This window comes from Salvelinus sp. IW2-2015, linkage group LG4q.1:29, assembly GCF_002910315.2.
Source record: "Salvelinus sp. IW2-2015 linkage group LG4q.1:29, ASM291031v2, whole genome shotgun sequence".
Taxonomy (NCBI): Eukaryota; Metazoa; Chordata; class Actinopteri; order Salmoniformes; family Salmonidae; genus Salvelinus; species Salvelinus sp. IW2-2015.
In genome coordinates, this window is record NC_036842.1 from 21,783,458 (window position 1) to 21,807,794 (window position 24,337).

At 41.5% G+C, this 24,337-nt stretch overlaps 2 protein-coding genes and 1 long non-coding RNA gene across 4 annotated transcripts in view; all 3 read right to left on the reverse strand.

The window, feature by feature from the left end:
* LOC111961660 (ankyrin-1) overlaps positions 1–7,118 on the reverse strand; it is a 103,240-nt gene extending 96,122 nt beyond the window's left edge. Inside the window, 1 exon segment of the mRNA XM_070442313.1 lies at positions 6,479–7,118. Within this exon segment, the coding sequence (XP_070298414.1) occupies positions 6,479–6,604 (126 nt within the window). The 5' untranslated portion in view covers positions 6,605–7,118.
* Positions 7,119–12,782: 5,664 nt separating this feature from the next.
* LOC111961661 (uncharacterized) lies at positions 12,783–13,686 on the reverse strand. Its single transcript, XR_002877021.2, has 3 exons — positions 13,481–13,686; positions 13,337–13,380; positions 12,783–13,227 (listed from the first exon to the last, which is right to left on the reverse strand). It is a non-coding gene; the product is annotated as an uncharacterized lncRNA (long non-coding RNA).
* A 1,153-nt stretch (positions 13,687–14,839) lies between these two features.
* Positions 14,840–21,497, reverse strand: LOC111961663 (uncharacterized). Of its 2 annotated transcripts, none has more exons than XM_070442321.1 (10): positions 21,313–21,497; positions 21,099–21,134; positions 20,532–20,831; positions 20,138–20,431; positions 19,923–20,021; positions 19,580–19,675; positions 19,445–19,472; positions 19,316–19,356; positions 19,200–19,231; positions 14,840–19,060 (listed from the first exon to the last, which is right to left on the reverse strand). In XM_070442321.1, exons 1-10 carry the CDS (start codon positions 21,338–21,340, stop codon positions 18,899–18,901), a joined length of 1,116 nt encoding a protein of 371 aa, XP_070298422.1. In that variant the 5' UTR covers positions 21,341–21,497; the 3' UTR covers positions 14,840–18,898. The 2 variants fall into 2 exon arrangements, with proteins under 2 accessions (XP_070298422.1, XP_070298420.1); XM_070442319.1 differs by having other exon boundaries at positions 19,580–19,684.
* Between the last annotated feature and the right edge of the window lie 2,840 nt (positions 21,498–24,337).

The following is a 24,337-nucleotide window of genomic DNA, read 5'->3' on the forward strand; positions in this document are numbered from 1 at the left end:
AGACCTGGCAGTGTAGTGCCAGGTTAAAAACCTCTTCCTCAACGTGATCAAGACAAAGGAGATGATTGTGGACTACAAGGAAAAGAGGACCGAGCACGCCCCCATTCTCATCGACGGGGCTGTAGTGGAGCAGGTTAAGAGCTTCAAGTTCCTTGGTGTCCAGATCACCAACAAACTAGAACGGTCCAAGCACACAAAGAGTCGTGAAGAGGGCACAACAAAACCTATACCCCCTCAGGAGACTGAAAAGATTTGGCATGGGTCCTCAGATCCTCAAAAGGTTCTACAGCTGCACCATCGAGAGCATCCTGACTGGTTGCATCACTGCCTGGTATGGCAACTGCTCGGTCTCCGACCGCAAGGCTCTACAGAGGGTAGTGCATACGGCCCAGTGCATCACTGGGGCCAAGCTTCCTGCCATCCAGGACCTCTATACCAGGCGGTGTCAGAGGAAGGCCCTGAAAATTGCCAAAGACTCCAGCCACCCTAGTCATAGACTGTTCTCTCTGCTACTGCCTGGCAAACGGTACCAAAGTCTAGGTCCAAGAGGCTTCTAAACAGCTTCTACCCACCCCTAAGCCATAAGACTCCTGAACATCTACTCAAATGGCTACCCAGACTATTTGCATTGCCCCCCCCCCCCCCTTTTTGCACCGCTGCTACTCTCTGTTGTTATCATCAATGCATAGTCACTTTAATACCTCTACCTACATGTACATATTACCTCAACTAACCGGTGCCCCCACACATTGACTCTGTACCCGGTACCCCCTGTGTATAGTCTCACTATTGTTATTTTACTGCTGCTCTTTAGTTACTTGTTACTTTTAGTTCTTATTTCCTACTCATTTAAAAGAAAAAACGGTATTGTTGGTTAGGGGCTCGTAAGTAAGTATTTCACTGTAAGGTCTACACCTGAAGTACTCGGCGCATGTGACTAATACAATTGAATTTGATTTGGCTGCACTAGTATTGGGTTATCTCATGGTCTATACAGCTCAAGTCATGATTGCAGCCACAGGTACCAGCAGGTGTCTTTGAATTTACAACCACTGATTAGCACTCCTCCCCTTCTGTACTTTCCCTGAAATATCCTTTGTTACGCTATCCTTCAACTTGCATTTGTCAACTGCACCATCTGCTAAAACCATCCACAGAGTACCTTTTTTTCCTGAGATAAAATGAGCCAATGACTAAGGCCAAGTGTATAAGGTTGCTACTGTACATTTATAAACTGCAACCTGACGTTTGGTAAAAATCTAAAAGGATTTGGGTTGGGATTAGGGGAGAAAAGAGGGAAAATGCCTAAAAGGCAGAGCCAAAGGAGGAGACGTGTAAAGTATTTTCTCAAAAGACAGAGAGGAGCATTTCTCTTGTCCATGGACAAGATCCCAGGTTATAAAAGCTGAAATGCCGGGGCTTTGTTTTACCGCTTGACTTGAAGCAGGATATCTCACAATAATCAGGAGCGTTTAATGATGGCAGAGACTCTGGAGGCCGTGAGACAGAGACCATACAGAACATCCCCATCCTAAACATTAAAGACCCTATCGACAAATAAACGTAGCAGCCAATAACGAGACACTTCATAGGGCAGTGGCCAATTGGACATGGCTGTTGAGTAGTGATGGTGGGAGAAGAAAAAAAACCGATAAAGTTACATATCAGGATATTATCTGACGATATATCATATCGTTTTGACAATATTGCAATATTATTTTTGTTCTAGTTGGCTGTACCTGCACCAAAACTATTTTTCCTTCATAGCGTGTTCTCCATCTTTTTTTTAAATAGGGAGACTATTTATTTTGAGCACTTTTATTTCCATGACTGGTCAACATTTTTCTAACGCCTTTCTACTGTCCCTCTGAAGCAAACATACATACGGTGAGCAATATGTTTGGAACATTGAATAGTAATAAAATCACAATACATATCGTATCGTATCAGCACCTAAGTATTGTGATAATATCGTATTTTGAGGTTCCCTGGCAATTGCCAGCCCTACTGTTGAGTGAGATTAACTACCCGGCCAGCTCTGGCTGAAAAGTGGGCTCTGAACAACAAACTCATATGTTATAGGAATTTAAGTAGGGATGCAGCGATATGACATTTTTGGCCGATACCGATATGCATTATTTTCCCCCCCCCAAAAAACGATACCGATATTAACCATTTTAGCGGCCTTTTAAGAATTCTAGTACAGTTAAATAGTTGAAACAAACACACACACACACCTATTACCAGTAAAACATAATCAAAATCTGTTTCTTTCACTTACTTGCTGTGCTGTTTCGTTGTTTATTTGTTCAGCCTCAACGAGGATTTCATCATACATGTCAAGCAGTGAAGTTTCAGCTCTGTCTGTCTGTGGCCTCTCTACCTCGGTGCGCTTACTCTTCCTCGGTGTTCTTACTCTTTCAAATGACTGCTCAACTTGAACTTGTTTAGTTGTTGGAAGTTGGCGCTTAGTATTTTTCTTCTTTTGTTCTGTGTAGCGCTGTATTTTCCGTGGCGTCATTACGTCATCTACCTACGTTATATAGGTATGCACGTCAGCTTCGACATCGGTTTTGCACATCGGCGTTATACTAGACATCGGGCCGATGCCGATGTTGGCATTTTTAGCTAATATCGTCCGATACCGATATGCCTACCGATATATCGTGCATCCCTAATTTAAAATATTTATTATTTGATAAAAACTCTCAGTTTTTGCCATAGCCCTTCTTGGTTTCCAAAGGTTTGAAACGTGAGCAAGCCTGTCCGAGGTGTCAGACTTGACGACAGTTGCAATCCATCGGAGCACTGTGATTGGTTGAGGCAGGGCTTAGCGAAGGGTCAATTGGCACACACAGATATAGCACAATCATTATGCAAGCAGTACATAGCAGTTTCAGCAAGGCTTCTAAAAATGTTAATGCAAAATGTTAACAGCTTGGAATTCCACTAACAGAAGGTCTAAGACAGTGCACATCTCTGGTCATTGAAACATTTATTTTGTCATTTTTAGTCATCTCTGTGCCTCCACCTATGAAGGAAGAGATCATCCTCAAGGCCAAAGCAATACTAGAGAGAGTGAATGCCTCTGAGCTCACACTGTAATGGTTTTATCATTAGAGGACTGCATCCAGGAGGTTATATAAAAGAGGAATGAGGTACCCTAAAGCCATATCATCTCACACACACATGCACGATTGCACATACAAATGGACACGCGCTCACACACACAACACATTAGCAGGTCTTGAGTCTAGTATTGTATTAAGTCCACACCCTGTGGAAATAGGAAAATGTACTACAGCCCAATGCATTGCAATGAAAACACACAAAACATTCTACAGCATCCCTATATTTGATAATACTTTCTCCACTTTTCTCAGCCAACCTAAAACCCTAACTGATCTATAAATTGTGATGATTGAGAAGATACGGTGCATTCGGAAAGTATTCAGACCCCTTGACTTTTTCCACATTTTGCTACGTTACAGCCTTATTTTAAAATGGATTAAGTATTTTTTCCCCTCATCAATCTACGCACAATACCCCACAATGACAAAGCGTAAACTGGTTTTTAGAAATGTTTGCAAATGTATTAAAAAAACAAACAGAAATACATTATTTACACAAGTATTCAGACCTTTTGCTACGAGACTCGAAGTTGAGCTCTGGTACATCCTGTTTCCATTGAACATCCTTGAGATGTTTCTACAACTTGATTGAAGTCCACCTGTTGTAAATTCAATTGATTGGACATTATTTGGAAAGGCACACACCTGTCTATATAAGGTCCCACAGTTGACAGTGCATGTCAGAGCAAAATCCAAGCCATGAGGTCAAATGAATTGTCCGTAGAGCTCTGAGACAGGATTGTGTTAAAGCACAGATCTGGGGAAGGGTACCAAAATATTTCTGCAGCATTGAAGGTCCCCAAGAACACAGTGGCCTCCATCATTCTTAAACGGAAGAAGTTTGGAACCACCAAGACTCTTCCTAGAGCTGGCCGTCCGGCCAAACTGAGCAATCAGGGGAGAAGGACCACGGTCATGGAGGGGACCAAGAACCCGATGGTCACTCTGATAGAGCTCCAGAGTTCCTCTGTGGAGATGGGAGAACCTTCCATAAGGACAACCATCTCTGCAGCACTCCACCAATCAGGCCTTTATGGTAGAGTGGTCAGACGGAAGCTAATCCTCAGTAAAAGGCACAAGACAGCCCGCTTGGAGTTTTCCAAAAGGCACCTAAAGGACTCTCAGACCATGGGAAAAAAGATTCTCTGGTCTGATGAAACCAAGATTGAACTATTTGACCTGAGTACCAAGCGTCACGTCTGGAGGAAACCTGGCACCATCCCTACGGTGAAGCAATGTGGTGGCAGAATCATGCTGTCGGGATGTTTTTTCAGGGGCAGGGACTGGGAGACTAGTTAGGATCGAGGGAAAGATGAACGGAGCAAAGTACAGAGAGATCCTTGATGAAAACCTGCTCCAGAGCACTCAGGACCTCAGACTGGGGTGAAGGTTCACCTTCCAACAGGACAACGACCGGAAGCACACAGCCAAGACAACGCCGGAGTGGCTTCGGGACAAGTCTCTGAATGTCCTTGAGTGGCCCAGCCAGAGCCTGGACATGAACCCGATCGAACATCTCTGGAGAGACCTGAAAATAGCTGTTCAGCGACGCTCCCCATCCAACCTGACAGAGCTTGAGAAGATCTGCAAAGACTAATGAGAGAAACTCCCCAAATACAGGTGTGCCAAGCTTGTAGCGTCATACCCAAGAAGACTTGAGGCTGTAATCGCTACCAAAGGTGCTTCAACAAAGTACTGAGTAAAGGGTCTTAATACTTATGTAAATATGTTATTTCATTTATTTATTTGTATAAATTTGCACACAAAAAAATTTAACGTGTTTTTGCTTTGTCATTATGGGGTATTGTGTGTAAACTGATGAGGATTTTTTTTTAAATCCATTTTAGAATAAGGCTGTAACGTAACAAAATTTGGAAAAAGTCAAGGGGTCTGAATACTTTCTGAATGCACTGTATGCATGAAGATATTGTAGTGTAGACACCTTTCCTTTTACACATACCGACTACTGACAGGGTAGATCATCACATTATGGAAGGGTTATCAATAATTCATTATGCCGCTGTCTCAACCTTATTCCAATGCCAACCTTGGCATACAGCAAGCAATATGATGTTTTCAAATGTGTGTGTTGTATTGAAATGATTGCAGCCAACAATTGCTATTAATTGGTATTGCAGAGGTATCCTCTCCTTCTCTCCTCCCTCTCTTTCGCCGTCTCTCATTTGGATGGTGTTGATGTGGAGGTCAGAGATAAAAGCTGGCCTGTGTCAGATGTTCTGAACAGGATATCCTCCCTGTAAGACGCCTCTGACATTGCTGAGACTGTTTGCCATGGTATGAACAACCGTCACGTGGAGCTACGGGCTCTCTCTCTGCCTCTGCTCTCCTTTCTCTCTCTCTCTCTCTCTCTCTCTCTCTCCCTCTCTCTCCCTCTCTCTCTCTCTGCTATTCCATCTATATCTCTCTCTCTGTTCTCTCCCTTTCTCCCACCATCCTCAGACTTCTCCAAGATCCCACCACTCTACACACTGACCTCACGTTGTCTTACAGTGATGATAATACACACACAAGACATCAACAATGAGGTGTCATGTCACCATCAATACCCAGGTAATGAGCAAATGAGCCATGATAATTGAAGGAGCAGGTGGAGATATCACTGTAGCCTACAGCAAAGAACACTGACTCAAGAGTTGGAGGCAACTGCAGTGCACCCTATTGGAGAACATCCTTTTAACCCTTAATCTCACAGGTAGAGCTGGGAGGTTTACATTAAAACCGGCTGTTCTTTATAGGAGGAATATTAAGCTTAGCAAATAGGGGAAGGAGAGAAGAGATCACTCTTTCCCTCTCAGCCGAGGATGGATGAACAGTCTCTCTCACACACTCATCTAGGAAAATGACTATAAAAGCCAGCCTATCAGAGATATGTGGCACATACTACAGCAGGTCCACAGGAGGGGAAAACAATAGAACCTGAAAGGCACATTAAACCCAGCAAGCAGGACATAACGACTCAGCTAGGAGATTAGGAGAGGGGAAGAGTGGAGGGAGACAGAGAGGATCCCTGCCTGTCTCCCCACACCGCCCCCGACCCTCTGTGACTCCACCCTCCAAGAGAAATGACATATGGGGAAAACACCAGAGTAAAGAGCATGACACCCTCCGGGGAGAAGCGGGCAGGGCATGTCTGACTGAACAAACACAACCTGTGCATGAGCATCTGTGCATAACTGGTTAACACATGGCGGATGTGTGCGCGTGACTGTGTGTGTAATTATATTGTTAAGTATTCCTAACCCGTCCTGTACAATGGAGGGAGGGAGACAGGGAGAGAGAGAGAGAACAAAGACAGAGAAATTGACACCATCCTCAGTCAGCCATACCTTGCGTCTGCGGTCCCTCGATCGATTCCTCTTCTTGTTCTTCTCCTCCTCCTTATCCTTCAGCTCCTGAGCTGCGAGCTCCGCTAGGTCCTTGTTCTTGCGTAGCTGCTTGGCGGCTTGCGCCATGGTGCCGCAGCTGCTATCGCAGTAGCTCCAGTCGTCACAGTAGCGGTCCCCGTCCCTGCCCCAGCCCAGGCTCTAACGACGGCTGTGGCTGCCACTGCGTGTGTATGACGGTGGCGCTGGGAGCGCCTGTGTGTGTGTGAGCGGGAGCAAAGTGCTCTAGCGACCGAGCCCCCAGCAGCCACAAATGAGATGCTGCTAGTGTTACTGCTGCTGCTGCTACTCATCCAGTAAGGCTGTGTTGCACTGATATGCCTCCCCTCCCCCTCACCCAGCACAGACCAGTCACGCAGTCCTGGGCTCAGCACGGTGGGGATCCTGCTGCAGAGCTCCCTCTCTCTTTCTCCCTCTGTTATGTCCTCCTCTGCTTCTCTCTATCCTCCACTTCACTGACCAAGCTGCTGAGAACTGTGTGTGTAAAATACAATTGTAAGGGCACACGAACTGCAGATTCCTTAAAAACAAAATTGTCACCCCTTGCTTCTTCTTGCCTCTTCCACGGTTCCACAATTCCCTCAAAGGAAAAGGACGCCAATCCTGCAGTATAGCAGAAATGTTGTTATTCTTCAATCAAATGTATAAACTGGGTGGTTCGAGCCCTGAATGCTGATTGGCTGACAGCCGTGGTATATCAGGTCATATACCACGGGTATGACAAACCATTTATTTCTACTGCTCTAATTACGTTGATTAGTAGTTTATAATTGCAATAAGGCACCTCGGGGGTTTGTGGTATATGGCCAATATACCACAGCTAAGGGCTGTGTCCAGGCACTCCGAGCCCTTAGCAGTGGCATATTGGCTATACACCACACCCCCTTGGGCATTATTGCTTAAATATACAGCCTTTTCTTGCTCTGCTCTAAAGTCTATTCTATATATCTTTGGGTTTTCAAAGATGTATAGACAATTGTTGGTATGTATTTCTCTGTGTGATTTATTGACATGGAGTAGTACACAAGCAGTAAGATGGGGCTGTGTTCACCCTAGCTAATCAGGTTCTGTTATGTTTTACAGTCAGCAGTCTCCCTCTCCTTTTCACTGTAGAACAAATAATGAATCATTCCAGAACCAATAAGGACCTCACACAATCATTGATCGAGGGAAAAGAGAGCAAGGGCAAACATGGAAATGGAAGTAAAAGGCATATTCTAGTCGCTCCATTTATTTATATTCCAGTCACACTAAATGTAATCTCAGCGCTATATGTGGAATCCTTCTCAACGCCGGAGACATAGAAACAAAGGAATTACACTGACATCATGGTGGGGGTATCACGCTCTCTGCATAGTCTTAACACAGCAGCCACCTGACCAGAAACACATTAGTCATATTTATTTGTGGTTGCCATGAGCCAATATATCAGCACACCTGCATTCAACTGCCTGGCTTGAGAATACAACTGAAATGATTTGCTCATTCCAGTTAGCCTACCCGCAAAATGAAGCATTAAATCAATACTGTGCATAGGGAACACATATTCAAATATATGAAACTGTGCATTCCTCAGCCAAGCATTTTTATTTAAACAAGTAATTAAATAATAAAAAATGTTTCCCATTAAGGACTCATAGATGAATAGGGGATGTCTCCCTGGTGACCAAGTAATTTATTTATTGAGTGTGTGTGTGTGTGTGTGTGTGTGTCTGTGTGTGTGTGTGTGTACAGTATGTCAATAAAACCTGCATTGATTTGGGGTCTTTCCATTCATCACTTCTTCATGTGTCATTCAATAGGGTACAAACTCCAACTACCACTACTGACACCAAGCAGGGAGGGAAATTCCATTTGTGTGATTGACAGCTTTGGACTTTATTTTGACTGATGGTAATGGTCCCCAATCAACTGGAGGCAATAAACACTCCAAAATATGGTTCAATAGCCCCAGGAATAGAATGGGGGTTTATTCTGTGTTCAGCACAAATGTCAAATGGGAAATGACATACTAGGCACATCAATGTAGGCTAGGCAGTATTCCACTCTAACTGATGGGGCAGGTTCCAATTAAGTTTTTTCCCATGTGTCAAAAATGTCAATACCACTATGAGAATAGATGTTATACTTGCAAATAGTCTGGAATACAAAAATATGTATAATACTGCCACCTACTGAAATGTTGGTGAATGATATCCTATAAATTTGACCGCTTTGACCGCTGGCTACGTCCCTTCCGTCTTCAAGAGAGCGAGAGTTGCACCCCTTCTGAAAAAACCTACACTCGATCCCTCCGATGTCAACAACTACAGACCAGTATCCCTTCTTTCTTTTCTCTCCAAAACTCTTGAACGTGCCGTCCTTGGCCAGCTCTCCTGCTATCTCTCTCAGAATGACCTTCTTGATCCAAATCAGTCAGGTTTCAAGACTAGTCATTCAACTGAGACTGCTCTTCTCTGTGTCACGGAGGCGCTCCGCACTGCTAAAGCTAACTCTCTCTCCTCTGCTCTCATCCTTCTAGACCTATCGGCTGCCTTTGATACTGTGAACCATCAGATCCTCCTCTCCACCCTCTCCGAGCTGGGCATCTCCGGCGCGACCCACGCTTGGATTGCGTCCTACCTGACAGGTCGCTCCTACCAGGTGGCGTGGCGAGAATCTGTCTCCGCACCACGTGCTCTCACCACTGGTGTCCCCCAGGGCTCTGTTCTAGGCCTGTCTCTTATACACATCTAGATGTGTATAAGAGACAGCTCCTATTCTCGCTATACACCAAGTCACTTGGCTCTGTCATATCCTCACATGGTCTCTCCTATCATTGCTATGCAGACGACACACAATTAATCTTCTCCTTTCCCCCCTCTGATAACCAGGTGGTGAATCGCATCTCTGCATGTCTGGCAGACATATCAGTGTGGATGACGGATCACCACCTCAAGCTGAACCTCGGCAAGACGGAGCTGCTCTTCCTCCCGGGGAAGGACTGCCCGTTCCATGATCTCGCCATCACGGTTGACAACTCCATTGTGTCCTCCTCCCAGAGTGCTAAGAACCTTGGCGTGATCCTGGACAACACCCTGTCGTTCTCAACTAACATCAAGGCGGTGACCCGTTCCTGTAGGTTCATGCTCTACAACATTCGCAGAGTACGACCCTGCCTCACGCAGGAAGCGGCGCAGGTCCTAATCCAGGCACTTGTCATCTCCTGTCTGGATTACTGCAACTCGCTGTTGGCTGGGCTCCCTGCCTGTGCCATTAAACCCCTACAACTCATCCAGAACGCCGCAGCCCGTCTGGTGTTCAACTTTCCCAAGTTCTCTCACGTCACCCCGCTCCTCCGCTCTCTCCACTGGCTTCCAGTTGAAGCTCGCATCCGCTACAAGACCATGGTGCTTGCCTACGGAGCTGTGAGGGGAACGGCACCTCCGTACCTTCAGGCTCTGATCAGGCCCTACACCCAAACAAGGGCACTGCGTTCATCCACCTCTGGCCTGCTCGCCTCCCTACCTCTGAGGAAGTACAGTTCCCGCTCAGCCCAGTCAAAACTGTTCGCTGCTCTGGCACCCCAATGGTGGAACAAACTCCCTCACGACGCCAGGTCAGCGGAGTCAATCACCACCTTCCGGAGACACCTGAAACCCCACCTCTTTAAGGAATACCTAGGATAGGATAAAGTAATCCTTCTAACCCCCCCCCCCTTAAAAGAGTTAGATGCACTATTGTAAAGTGGTTGTTCCACTGGATATCATAAGGTGAATGCACCAATTTGTAAGTCGCTCTGGATAAGAGCGTCTGCTAAATGACTTAAATGTAAATGTAATAAATATATTTTTTAATAATGACATAATGCATTTTAATCTACAACAATAAGACTACTGAACCTGTACTCATACCTCAATAGTGCAGACTAATGTTGTCAGATCACCGGAAATCAACATCCGACATTCCAAAATATAGATAGGCCAATACTGTAAGCTATAAGTTCTCATCTAACCAACAACGCTACAGCCCAAACGTTTGGACCTGCTCTATTGATTTCAGCATGATATCGATGGAAGTGGTAAAAAAAAGTGTTGCATTAAACCTACTGCGTTGGCCACCCACTTGAATCAAAATACAACACTTCAAAATGTAGCTAGCTGTCTTCTACAAATTGTAGGCAACACATTATTACCAGATTTCGTGTCGTTTTTGATCTGTGTTAGTTTAAACAGAACTTGCAACCTTATCTCCCTCTCACGCAATTGATTTTAATGTGATATCAATATGAGTGATTGAAAAATAAGTGTTACGTTTCTCTTTCTGTTTTGGCGACCCCCAAACCAAATTGCCTCACTCCAAAATGTAGCTGACTGTCTTCTGCAGGTTGTTCTCTAACCAGTGATGTAAAAAGTATCTACAGTTTCCATGTGTTTTTTAGTTGTGTTAGTTTCAACAGCGCTACAACCTGATCCCCCCCCCACCTAATCGATATCAGTGATTTATTGTCATTTGTCCAAACACCAGGGTTTTGGTGCGTGTGCAGTTTATAAGGTGCTCGTTTAAAAAAATTACTATTGTTGCACATGTGTAGATAGTAGATTTTAGGTTTAGGTTTTCAATATATAACGAACTGTTTCTGCATATTGCTTATGCAGAAACAGGACACCTACAGCACCAGGTGTCGCAGGAAGGCCAAGACGATCCTCAGGGACCCCAGCCACCCGAGCCATGGACTGTTCTCCCCGTTTCTATCACTCAGACGCAGGCAGCATAGGAGCATCATGGTAAAAACTGTAAGACTGGCCAATAGCTTCTACCCCCAGACCATCAGGCTTCTACCCCCCACCTCAAAGGTCATTTTTTACCCTGCCCTCACCCCAATATACATGTATTATGCTGAATAGTCGCGACTAGTCACCTACTCCCCCTGCTGCTCCTCCTTTGGACATTTCCCTTCCCCTCTAATGGACGCTAACCCCCTGTCACGCCCTGACTTTATTATTCTTTGTTTTCTTTATTATTTTGGTTAGGTCAGGGTGTGACGAGGGTGGTATGTGTGTTTTTGTCTTGTCTAGGGTTTTTTGTATGTCTAGGTGTGTGTGTCTAGCCTAGTCTAGACATATGTAGATCTATGGTGGCCTAGATTGGTTCCCAATCAGAGGCAGCTGTTTATCGTTGTCTCTGATTGGGGATCCTATTTAGGTTGCCATTTTCCAGTTTTGTTTGTGGGTTATTGTCTATGTGAAGTTGCATGTCTGCACTCATTGTTTATAGCGTTCACGTTATTTTGTTAGTTTGTTTAGTGTTCTTCGTGTTCAGTCGTCTTCTATTAAAAATATGTATTCACATCATGCTGCGCTTTGGTCTCCTCACTACAACGAACGTGACCCCCCCATGGACCCCAATTATCATTGTATTTTTATCTATTTGTATTTTATTTCACTTTGTCCTACATTGTTGGAGTTCGTGCCCTGTAATTACATCTGCAACCATGTGCATGATGTGACTATTAAACTCTCTAATGTCTAATCTAATCTCTAGACTGTGTTTTGACATTGGGCTATTTATCAAAATGGCTTGTCAACAGGAAGCAGCGACAATACATTTTCAATTTAAATTTTAGGAACATGAATGTAACTTTCAACATTAATTTCCAATGGTATTGTACGAATTATTTATTTTGATGATAGCCTATTCCAATAACAGAAATGTCCAAAAAGGGTTTTCCCTGCCTACAAGGAGCTCTTAAAATTGTTGCAAAACAGGATTCAACATTGCCACCTAGTGGTATAAACGTGTCTCGTATTGCTATAGCGGGGTAGTAGTAGAGTAGTTTGTAACCACCACACCGTGAGATAACGGTTAGAAAACTTGCCAATTTACCAACGGACCGTGCACATTTGGAGTAGACTTAACCCTCGTTGAATTTATAAAAGCAGCTGACTTAACATATGATTTCAATTTAATTGAGAAATGAGAGAGTAGCCTAAGAAGTAATTATTACTTTAAGTAAATGGCTTACATTTAGAAGCATTCAGCAGGTAAGCAAAGATGAGTGCCTGGTCAGCGAAAAGTAGCGTGCGCTATGTTACTGTTTCTCGCGACTGGGACTGACAGGTGCACACAAGACAAACAGAAATTATGGTGGAATACAAAAACTTTATTGTTCTCTTAAAGTGAAAAATTGGATGATCAAAACTACATTGCAAAWKAATTTATGCAATTGATTTTTTGGAAAGGAAATTGAAATGGGGGTGTTAAAGTCAAACAATCTATCCATGTGGAAGTCCTTTCATGTCCATTCAGGTCGGCACATGCTGGTCAGTATATGACCACTGTGGCATAGTCATGGCCTTGCTCAAACATGACTGAGTAGGATGGAGGAGCACCAGCATGGGACACGGGGGCATAGCACAAATCATCTTCACCTTCCTGTGATTGCAACAAAGGGATGAGGACAAATCACTATTTGAAAGAAAACATCAAATCATCAAATCCTTWCAATAKARCACAATTCCAACTGTTWTTCATTTATAACATGCTTATATGTTGTGTGCCAGCCCACTGTACTGTTTATGCACAGAAAACCAAYAAAGCACTATGGTGGCAAAGTAGAGGAAGAGCATGAGGCAGCTACAMAAAAACATAATTATGTCATGGTATTSCCTTCTTTTCCTGTGGAYATTCTGCAGGATTTGTTGTGTCACTTGCTGTGTAAACAGAATCACATAACTGTGCTGTTAATACGGGACTGTGGTAAATATCTCCATAATAATAGGCCTACACACGTACACTTCACTGTGGCATCATCATACATACTTGTTAGGGTAGGGTCTCCTTGCAATGTCTGGACACTGGACGATCTGAAAGACATGGATAGGTGAGATAGGCATTCACATTTGAACTGTATGTTCTGTATGCTGTCATAATCATACTGTTCAACACACAACCAACAATATTCACCTTGTTATGACGAGGCGTCCGTTCCCTATGACAGTAAAACAATGGAATACATGAGTGATTCTGTCTGATCGGTTTGCTAATACTTTTATAAGGCTGTTAGATACCAGGTTCACACACTCTTTGCTTTCAGTGAGAGGTGAGAGGAGACAGGTGATGCAGAATATGAATACTGCAAGTAGAATTATGAATCCTATCAGGGCCATACATCCGATGATGTACTTAGTCAGCATGTCTGTAACAGAGAAAATTTTATTTTTGACTAAATGGATGTGTAACGATCTGAGTGTCGGGAGGTGCGAAGTCAGACGCAGGAACAGCAGAGCCTGTCTCTTATACACATCTAGATGTGTATAAGAGACAGGTGATGAGGCGTCCGTTCCCTATGACAGTAAAACAATGGAATACATGAGTGATTCTGTCTGATCGGTTTTGCTAATACGTTTAAAAGGCTGTTAGATCCCAGGTTCACATACTCTTTGCTTTCAGTGAGAGGAGACAMGTGATGCAGAATATGAATACTGCAAGTAGAATTATGAATCCTATCAGGGCCATACATCCGATGATGTATTTAGTCAGCATGTCTGTAACAGAGAAAAATGTATTTTTGACCAAATGGATGAATGACCTAAATCAGGAATCTATGCATTACATTTCTCATGTAATCTTTCTTACTTGTGTTCCACACCACCACTGTGACATTTTTGCTGGGAGGTGAGTGGACGCCCTCCTCCTCTTAATAATGATACTGGACGGTGACCTTTGACCACAGCCCTCTGGGCTTCCACCCAAGCAGCTCTGACCCCTTTACTGAGAGGGAGCATTGGTTGTGGCTGGCATTTGAGCGACCAAGCTCCTTGAGTTTAGAATCCACATAGAACAAACACTGCTGACCCTCTACAAGGGCAGAGGACTCGCAGCTCAGCTCAACCACTTCAGTCAGGGTCACAAACTTCCGGCTTACTGCGATCTGGTGCTTCTTCTGGGTAATCCAAGTGTTTGTCTGATTCTTTGTCCCCTTGATTCCTTGTCCCCTTGACGGATGAGGAATGAGAGAGATAGTTGAGGAAAGAGAGAGATAGTTGAGGAAAGATAGGTATGATAACATCATAGTGAAAAAACTACAGTTTGTGTCCGTTCTAAAACTAATTCAAAATGCAAGATTATTCCCTTCTTTAGAGCTCAACATTTATTTCCCAGCCATTGATAACCATGCAAATCACAAAAGTGCATCCCTAATGTTGAATGACTAAACAAGCAAGAGAAGGGGAGAAACGTACCTGCATCTGTTAACTGTAGGTCAAGAGAGACTACAAGAAATGTAGTTCATTGTTTTTCCAACCAAAAGTACAATTAGGGATATTGTTATGWAAGTAAATTATTTAACATTTTATTATACAGTACAATAATGATATTATTAATAATACATAACTAACACATAAGGCACCAGCAGCACATTCATTGGATCATGMTTGAGAGTTCTTTGAAGGTCCCAAACCTGCCACCTGTTATTATTATAATGCAGAGAGAGAAGTGAAACAGGATATATGGAAATGAGATTTGCTTACGGGGTCGACTATTTTCCCATGTCCTCAAAAATGTTTTTAMYAATATARACAGYAGCTGTTGGCTGTAGATAATGACTCAGGCAATGCCACAGTAGTGAGTGTGAGAGTGACACACTGTATTTTGTGTCTCTCCTCTCTACTTTTATGGTGAAACAAAAGCTCCCTTTTGTGATGGTGCATAATTTTCATATACACTAACATACCTATAGCTGTCATAGGTTTTTTAATGTGCTCCAATTGTAGGTGTAGATAAGACTGATCTGGGTGGGCCCATTCTGTCCTACGATCCGTAACAAACATGTTACCTGTGTCGGGAGCACAGGCGTTTTGAGAGTTATGTTCATGCAAGATTTTGTTCTGGGTTTTCGAGATTAGGTTGYGCCTAACCAGGCCTAACTGGCAGGAACCGCTTGTAATTGCAAAAAATATATTTAAAATATTATTGAATTGCTGCAATTATCATGTGGGTTGCAATTGTCTCCAGTTGAAGCTTTGCACATTAATAGTTTACTTATAAATCAAGAAAGCTGTTCATTTACACATGCATCAAGTATACTTGTTCAAATGAATCACATCTTAAAACCTTTGCACATCTATTTATAGCCCAGTATAAGAATGCAATTGGTCTGAGAGGAACAGATACTGACAGACTACAGGAAGAGGTGAGAGCCCTTAGAGTGTGGTGTCAGGAAAACAACCTCACACTCAACATCAACAAAACAAAGGAGATGATCGTGGACTTCAGGAAACAGCAGAGGGAGCACTCCCTTATCCATATCGATGGGAAAGTATGGAGAAGGTGGAAAGTTTTAAGTTTCTCAGCGTACACATCACGGACAAACTGAAATGGTCCACCCACAAAGAACGCAAGGTGATGAAGGCGCAACAGCTCCTCTTAACCCTCAGGAGGCTGAAGAAATTTGGCTTGTCACCAAAAACACTCACAAACTTCTACAGATGCACAATCGAGAGCATCCTGTCGGGATGTATCACCGCCTAGTACGGCAACTGCTCCACCCACAACCGCAAGGCTCTCCAGAGGGTAGTGAGGTCTGCACAACGCATCACCGGTGGCAAACTACCTGCCCTCCAGGACACCTACACCACCCGATGTCACAGGAAGGCCAAAAAGATCATCAAGGACAACAACCACCCGAGCCACTGCCTGTTCACCCCGCTATCATACAGAAGGTGAGGTCAGTACAGGTGCATCAAAGCTGGGACCGAGAGACTGAAAAACAGCTTCTATCTCAAGGCCATCAGACTGTTAAACAGCCACCACTAACATTGAGTAGCTGCTGCCAACATACTGACCCAAATATGGGTCAGCCACTTTAATAATAAAAAACTGGATGTAATAAATGTATCACTAGTCACTTTAAACAATGCCGCTTTATATAATGTTTACATACCATACATTACTCGTCTCATGGGTATATACTGTACTCTATACCATCTACTGCTTCTTGCCTATGCCGTTCGGCCATCGCTAATCCATATATTTATATGTACATATTCTTATTCATTCCTTTACACTTGTGTGTAAAAGGTAGATCTTGTGAAATTGTTAGATTACTTGTTAGATGTTACTGCATGGTTGGAATTAGAAGCACAAGAATTTTGCTACACTCACATTAACATCTGCTAACCATGTGTATATGACCAAGAACATTTAATTTTATTTGATATGTAATACAGGAAGCAGATAGAGGAAATATAGAGGTAGTGTATCAACATGTGGAAGTAAAGTCACATACTGTAAGTAAACCGTGATAATAACAAAACATATTTTTTTAACTAAAAGTGGTGTAAAGTTAAGTAAAAATACTTTAAAGTAATACTTAAGTACCTTTTGGGGGTATCTATACTTTACTATTTACATTTTTGACTACTTTTACATTTAGTTCACTACAATCTTAAAACTTACGACGGTAGCGTCCCACCTCTTCAACAGCCAGTGAAACTGCTGGTCGCCAAATTTAAATACAGAAATACTCATTATAAAAATTCAGAAAACAAAACATATTTTACATAGGTTTAAAGATTAACTTCTTGTGAATCCAACCACGGTGTCAGATTTAAAAAATGCTTTACGGCGAAAGCATACCTTACGATTATTTGAGAACATAGCCCAATAGACAAATCATTACAAACAGTAACCAGCCAAGTAGAACAGTTACACAAGTCAGAAATAGAGATAAAATTAATCCCTTACCTTTGATGATCTTCATATGGTTGCACTCAGCAGACATTCATTTACTCAATAAATGTTCCTTTTGTTCGATAAAGTCTCTTTATATCCAAAAACCTCCGTTTTGTTCGCGCGTTTTCTTCAGTAATCCACAGGCTCAAACGCAGTCAAAACAGGAAGACAAAAAAATCCAAATTGTATCCGTAAAGTTCATAGAAACATGTCAAACGATGTTTATATTCAATCTTCAGGTTGTTTTTAGCCTAAATAATCGATCATATTTCAACCGGACAATAACGTCGTCAATTTAAAAGGTAAACAAGAAACGCACTCTCTCGGTCGCGGGCATGAAAAAGCTCTGTGACACTTTAGGGTCCACTCATTCAAACTGCTCTTACTTCCTCATTTTTCAGAATACAAGCCTGAAACAATTTCTAAAGACTGTTGACATCTAGTGGAAGGCATAGAAACTGCAATTTGTGTCCTAAGTCAATGGATACTGTAATGGCATTGAATAGAAAACTACAACAAACAAAAAAACTACTTCCTGAATGGGTTTTTCTCAGGTTTTCGCCTGCCAAATCAGTTCTGTTATACTAACAGACACTATTTTAACAGTTTTTGAAACTTTAGAGTGTTTTCTATCCAAATCTACTAGTTATATGCATATCATATCTTCTGGGCCCGAGAAGCAGGCAGTTTGATTTGGGTATGCATTTCATCCAAAATTCCGAATGCTGCCCCCTACCCTAGAGAAGTTAAGAAAATATTGTACTTTTTACTCCATACATTTTCCTTGACACCGAAAAGTACTCGTTACATTTTGAATGATTAGCAGGACAGGAAAATAGTCAAATTCACGCACTTATCAACCGAACATCCCTGGTCATCCCTACTGCCTCTGATCTGGCGGACTCACTAAACTGACATAATTTGTTTGTAACTGATGGCTGAGTGTTGGAATGTGCTCCTGGCCTTCCGTGAATTTTTTTTTTTTTTTAAATGGTGCATTCTGGTTTGCTTAAGATAAGGCATTTGAAATTATTTATACTTTTACTTTTGATACTTAAGTATATTTTACACCAAATACTTAAAGACTTTTACTCGAGTAGAATTTTACTGGGTAACTTTTACTTTTACTTGAGTCATTTTCTATGAAGGTATCTTTATTTTTACTCAAGTATGACAGTTGACTACTTTTTCCACCACTGAAAACTAATATACACCAGATATGGTTAAAGAGAGAGATGTAGAGAGCGAGAGATCAGAAACGGAGAGAGAGAAGTAGAGATTTAACAAGCAAAGTTTGACATTTGTTCTACCTTCTTGTGGCTTTGAGTCTCTATTGACTCTTGTCAAGGAGGGAAATAGATTGGTGACTACTGATTGTTGACTGCTGACTAGATTGGGTAACTCAATTTAGGAAAATATTTATTTTACGTTTCAGACAAAGTTTATTTTTCATTTATTTAATCGAACCTAAAATGCAAATAGTTGAAGCTGCTTGTTTTCAGAAAGGAGTAGATATCTTTAGTCTTTGTTGTTGTGGCAGTATTTTTTTGTACTATGAGTAAATTATGATCCAATATGAAGAAAGAAAGAAAGATAGGATTATAACTGTAAACTATGTCAAAAAATGTTATCCAGTAAATGTTTCTTCTTCTATGATTCTGCTAAGAGGGCGTACTCTCCAGCTATTTCAAACTTGATCTTGGTGCGCCCAGGTCCATCTTGGTTACCGGTAGATTTCACTGTTGCATATTGAATACTAGCTTGGTCACCAGTAGATGCCACTGTAGCGTATTGCAGACTAGTGTCCTCTTCCTGTAAGAGAGAGCTCAAGTCACTTTGAGCTGTGTGCACGGTAGGGTTGTCATTGGTGCTATTGGCAAAATTGCTTGATATTGTGAAAGTAAAGCGCATATTAGGCTACTTCACACTGCACTGGTTCAAACCAACTCACCTCATCCCTAGACGGCTTTGTGATGACAGAATCTGTTTGAAATGAGAGAATGAGGGAAAATAAAACACTGAACAAAAGAAGATAAAGTTGGTGGTTTAGTTAACTCTCATACTCACAGACACAAGGTGGGGTTTGGTCTTGCTGTTCAGGTGGCCTTCTGTCGAGACAATGCCAGTCAGAAAGATATAGCCGTGCATGAATAAAGAAATAATTATTTGAATCTAAAATGAATACACCAGTCTTACCCAGTATTTACAGGCCTGCCTTGAACCCCTTCAAAACACACATAGAGAGAATTTAGCAATTTTTAAAATAACTCAAAGTTTCCTTTGGAACAAAATAAGAATGGGATATGAGAAGACCTATCTGAAAGCACGCACCACACTTGCGTTGGAGAACACACAGCACAGACCCAGCTAGCAAAACCAGGAAAAGGGAACCAGCACCCAGACTGATGATGATGAGGAACCCTGGACCTGAAGAAACTGAATGAAGGCTCACTGACAGTGAGTAATCTATACAGTATAACCTGACCTTACAATGACTAGAATGTTAGTGCAAATAAGCCTTATTAATAGCGACTATCGAGACACTTAACAGTTTATAGATGTTGGAAATGTATCAATACCTGTACATTTAGAAGCAGAGTCATTCACTAAACTTGCAATTTGAAGTTCTTAGGACTACTAACAGTTAATCTAAAACCAAACCAATGTTACTCACCTCTTCCTTGGTCTGTGCCATTGCTGCTTGTCTTCTCCTGACCAGTTATGATTACACTGAACACTGATGGGGAACTAGTAGCTCCTGGAGGATTTACAACTGAAATAAATAAAATATTACAATAATAATATATTAGTCTTGCAATACAACAATAGACCGACAGAAGATTGACACATTTGAAATCACAGAAAATGATGGGCTCTAGTCTTCCTCACCATCTATGGTGATACCGAGGGGTTCACTATGCTGTGATGTCACAGWAWCTTCACCCTCTACCACCAGCTCCACAGRACAGGTGATGAAGATCTCTCCAGCACTGCTRCTCTTCRTKTGCAGTTCCTCRTCTGCCACTCTCCCCAKACAGACATTGTCTTTGTAGGGRWGTTTTTTAAAGTGTGAYTCACCATTGTTCAGATAAAAGTAGCATGAGGTGCCAGCCTTGGCCTCACATCGAAGATTGAGGTAATTCACAATCTTCTCCACATTAACTCTGGGCTTTCCAATTGGATCTGTCAGTAAATTGTGAAAGTAATTTATGAAGTAATTTAACAAGTGGGAAGTGTACTCTGGTAAACTTGTGGTTTGGAGTACTTTAATACTGTCACTTACCACACACATAAAGTCTTCGAGCATTACTAGGATTTGAGGTTTTGATCGTTTCTCCTTCTCTGTTCTGTAGAATTACACAGCTGAGGTCTACTTCAGTCTTGTTCCACTTTTTGAACTCATTCCATAACAACTTGAACTGGCAAGCACCCTGCTTGTAATCCACTTTTCTTATAGGTTTGGGGTCATGATCTCTGTTGAAATGGCAKTCTGTGCCTTCTGMTGACTCACAGCGTACTGTAACAGGTGTAGCTACATTGATGTACCCAGAGGAAAWTACAATAGTGGGAGTGGGAACTGAATCTGTTTAGAGAAATAGAGAGAATCTATGAAATTGTGAGRYATWAGAATCTTGATTCAGAATGTGTTTGRATGTGGAGTATCACTTCCTTGTCTCTCTATTTGCAACTAAATACATTTCTTAATAAAGATWTGGCACTTRAAGCATTGTGCTACTCTATTYTGAAAAGTAGTGTACAAATRTGTCATCAAAAAAATWYRTTTWTGCCTGAAATAAYTCAATAGCTGTTGAGCTGGACAATTAAAGAAGTGACATTTGGTAATATGTACCTGCACAACTTTCTTTTACCGCAACACCYGCAACATCTTCGAACAAGGTAAAAACAACTTAGTGAGACATTTTACAAGCCTTACTATAAAGCATAATAAAGTGTCATACATACTTAGAACAAGTTATAAAGCATACATTAAGTAACATATTACCAAAACTTAAAATCGGTGTAAAGAGATATTGATCCAAAGACCAAAATAWTTGAATACTCACAAATGAGAAGAATATAAGACAAAGACATATTTTCTACTTCCTTCCGTCAGTGAAGTGAAGTGAACTCCACACACAGATTGTGATGTGAGAAAACTGATGTGTGTTTGGTAGGACACAGAAAAACCTACAGAGGAGGATATGGAGACTCACGTGTGATGTTGTGACTGATCATTAGTGACACTGAAGAAAATGACCTTATTTTCATTGACCACTAAAGGGCTGTGCATGTGGTCCACCCTACATTGAACTTACTGAAAATAAAGGTAACTACAGCACAGCAATTTCAAATATGAGAACTCTTGTGATTAATTGATAAAATAAACTAGTTGACTTTTCAAAGAGTTACTTTAAACTATACACACACAAATAAACAAAACCAAAGCTAAAGACGCAGTAGCTTAACAGCAACATCACCCTAACAACTACAAGGCAGGACACTAGTGATACAGGCCATAAACGTATATTTCTCCATTAAGGTGACCTGACCTGACCTCAACCCCCCTCCATCAGTAATCAATGGCTCTCTCCCTTCATCAATGCCTGCCACATGTAATTGCTTCCCTGCACTCAACACATTCCAAGCTTAATTGCACACACTAAAAAGTAAGCTCCTCCTATTAACCATTAACTTTGCTGTAGACCCTTAAACCTCAGCACTCCATCAGTGACATGAATAAGTATATTTTCATATTCTCAGAACCCAACACAACACACACATTGACATGATAATGAGTTCAGTTACTGATCTATTGGGTTATTTGTAGTTGGACAAATTTAGATGATAGTTTCTTGTTTGAATTTTTCACCCCACGACTTTCACAGCTTTGTAATGGAGGTGACTAATGCTTCTTCAAATGAGGAAATGGCAGATACCTTGATCCTGTCGTTTAGTTTACATAATACATATTCCAGTCAGAGTAACCAGTCTGTGCTCAACTAAGTTATGGCTTGGATTGCGTCCATAGATTGTAACGAAATTCCTCCTCCTCTTCATCCAAGAAGGAGGAGCAGGGATTCGACAAAATGCAGCGTTGTCATAGACATAATGAATTTTTTTAACAAGACAAAAAACGAACTATACTTGAATACTAACAAAATAACAAAACGGAGTAGAACAGAACCTGGAACATGCAAACACATAAAACGAAGAACTCACGAACAGGAAAAATGACTACACAAAAGAAACGAACTGACAAACAAACCGAAACAGTCCCGTGTGGCGCGACAACACAGCACACGGAGACAACCACCCACAACAAACAATGTGAAAAACACCTACCTTAATATGGTCTCAATCAGAGGAATGAAAACCACCTGCCTCTAATTGAGAACCAAATCAGGTCACTCAATAACTAACATAGAAACACAAAACATAGACTGCCCACCAAACTCACGCCCTGACGACTAACACATACAAAATAACAGAAAACCGACAGGAACGTGACATAGATCACATTACTTTTATGGATTTTGGCAAACTGTAGTGTTATTGGAAGCAAATCCAAGCATTGAAGAAATACAAAACAGGAATTAAAATATATTTTATAGTTTTTTATTTCATCACCACCAATAAATTGTTTCACATTTTTTGGTAAACCACAGGAGGAAAGGTTATGGATTGTTCCTCAAATAGATAAGATTTCGGTTATAGTACTGGATAACATTGACGTCAACTCCTTGTAGGACGCACCAGTTTATTTTTAAAGGTTGGACATATTTTTAATGTGAATCTTGCAATATATCCAGAAATTATACAACAGGCATGTTATTTATTTAAATTGTAGTATGATAGATCTTATTCTCATCCATCTGGGTTTGAGGGCTAGGGACAGAGTGTTAGGGGACCAGTTGCAGCACAATGGCTTATTATAGCACATCTCAGCTTAGATCATGACCACAATTCCATTACTGTGTCTTTCCACACCTCTTCATGTTCTCTGACAAGTCATTTCTATTGATGGATATAGACATGAGCTTCATACAGTATGAAGATATGTATAGCAAGCCGTTTGCGGTGTTGTTTGCAGGGGTGATGTTGGTGCCTTCTACTCGTCTCTAGAATTAGAAGTGTACCTGTATGATCAGTACCTTCACTGTGGTCACATCTACGTGACTAACAGACTCGACACACTCTGCTAAAGCTCAGGTACAACAGTGAACATCACGAGACATCGGACCGTTGAAGATCGTTGAAGACCTTTGAAACTCAACTGCTGTGTAATCTAAACACAATGCTGTCTCCACTCAGAGTGGCTCTTCAGCTTCCAAAGAAAATAAACATTTCCAACAAGATTTACAATATACTGTACAAGCTTTATTTCCACTGGAAAACACAACATCCATGAGCAGTAAAAAAGGAAATGCTAATAAAATTGCTGTATTTTAGACATATAAACTAATTACACATGAAACACTTTGCATAATARAAAATACATTAACAAGCAGTGGGGAGTAAAGAGCATTGTTCTACACACACATATTGCAGCTTAGATGGGTTTTGGTCAAGACACAACAATTCGACCAGTACATTCAAACAGATAATATAAAAACATGCATGAGTAAATTTTTATGAATAAATAGACCACTCTTACRTCCGTTTGACATTGCCTTGCGGATCAACTTCAGAGATAAAAGTATGATGAAAACAAATCATACGGGCAGGTTGTATAGCTAATAAAAGACATGACAAAAGCCTTTGGAACAACAAACAGATGTAGGATCTTCATTTGAGCCAGTTTGCTACAGCAGGAAAATAATCCTGCAGCAACAGGAAATGTGAACTTTTATGTGGATGAAAATTAATGGACATTTTTGTTAAGGTTGATAGATTTCTTTTAGGGCAAATCAAGTTTGAAATTTTCAAAGCGGAAATTACAAACTTTAGAAGCATTTTTAAAGCTCAAATGCACTGCAAGTTGGCATTTCCTGCTGTGCAGGAAAATTCTCAGAAACAAAAGAGTAATCAAATGAAGTTCCTACATCCGTTACATTTGTGTGAGTATGAGAAGGCATGCACCACGTCTAT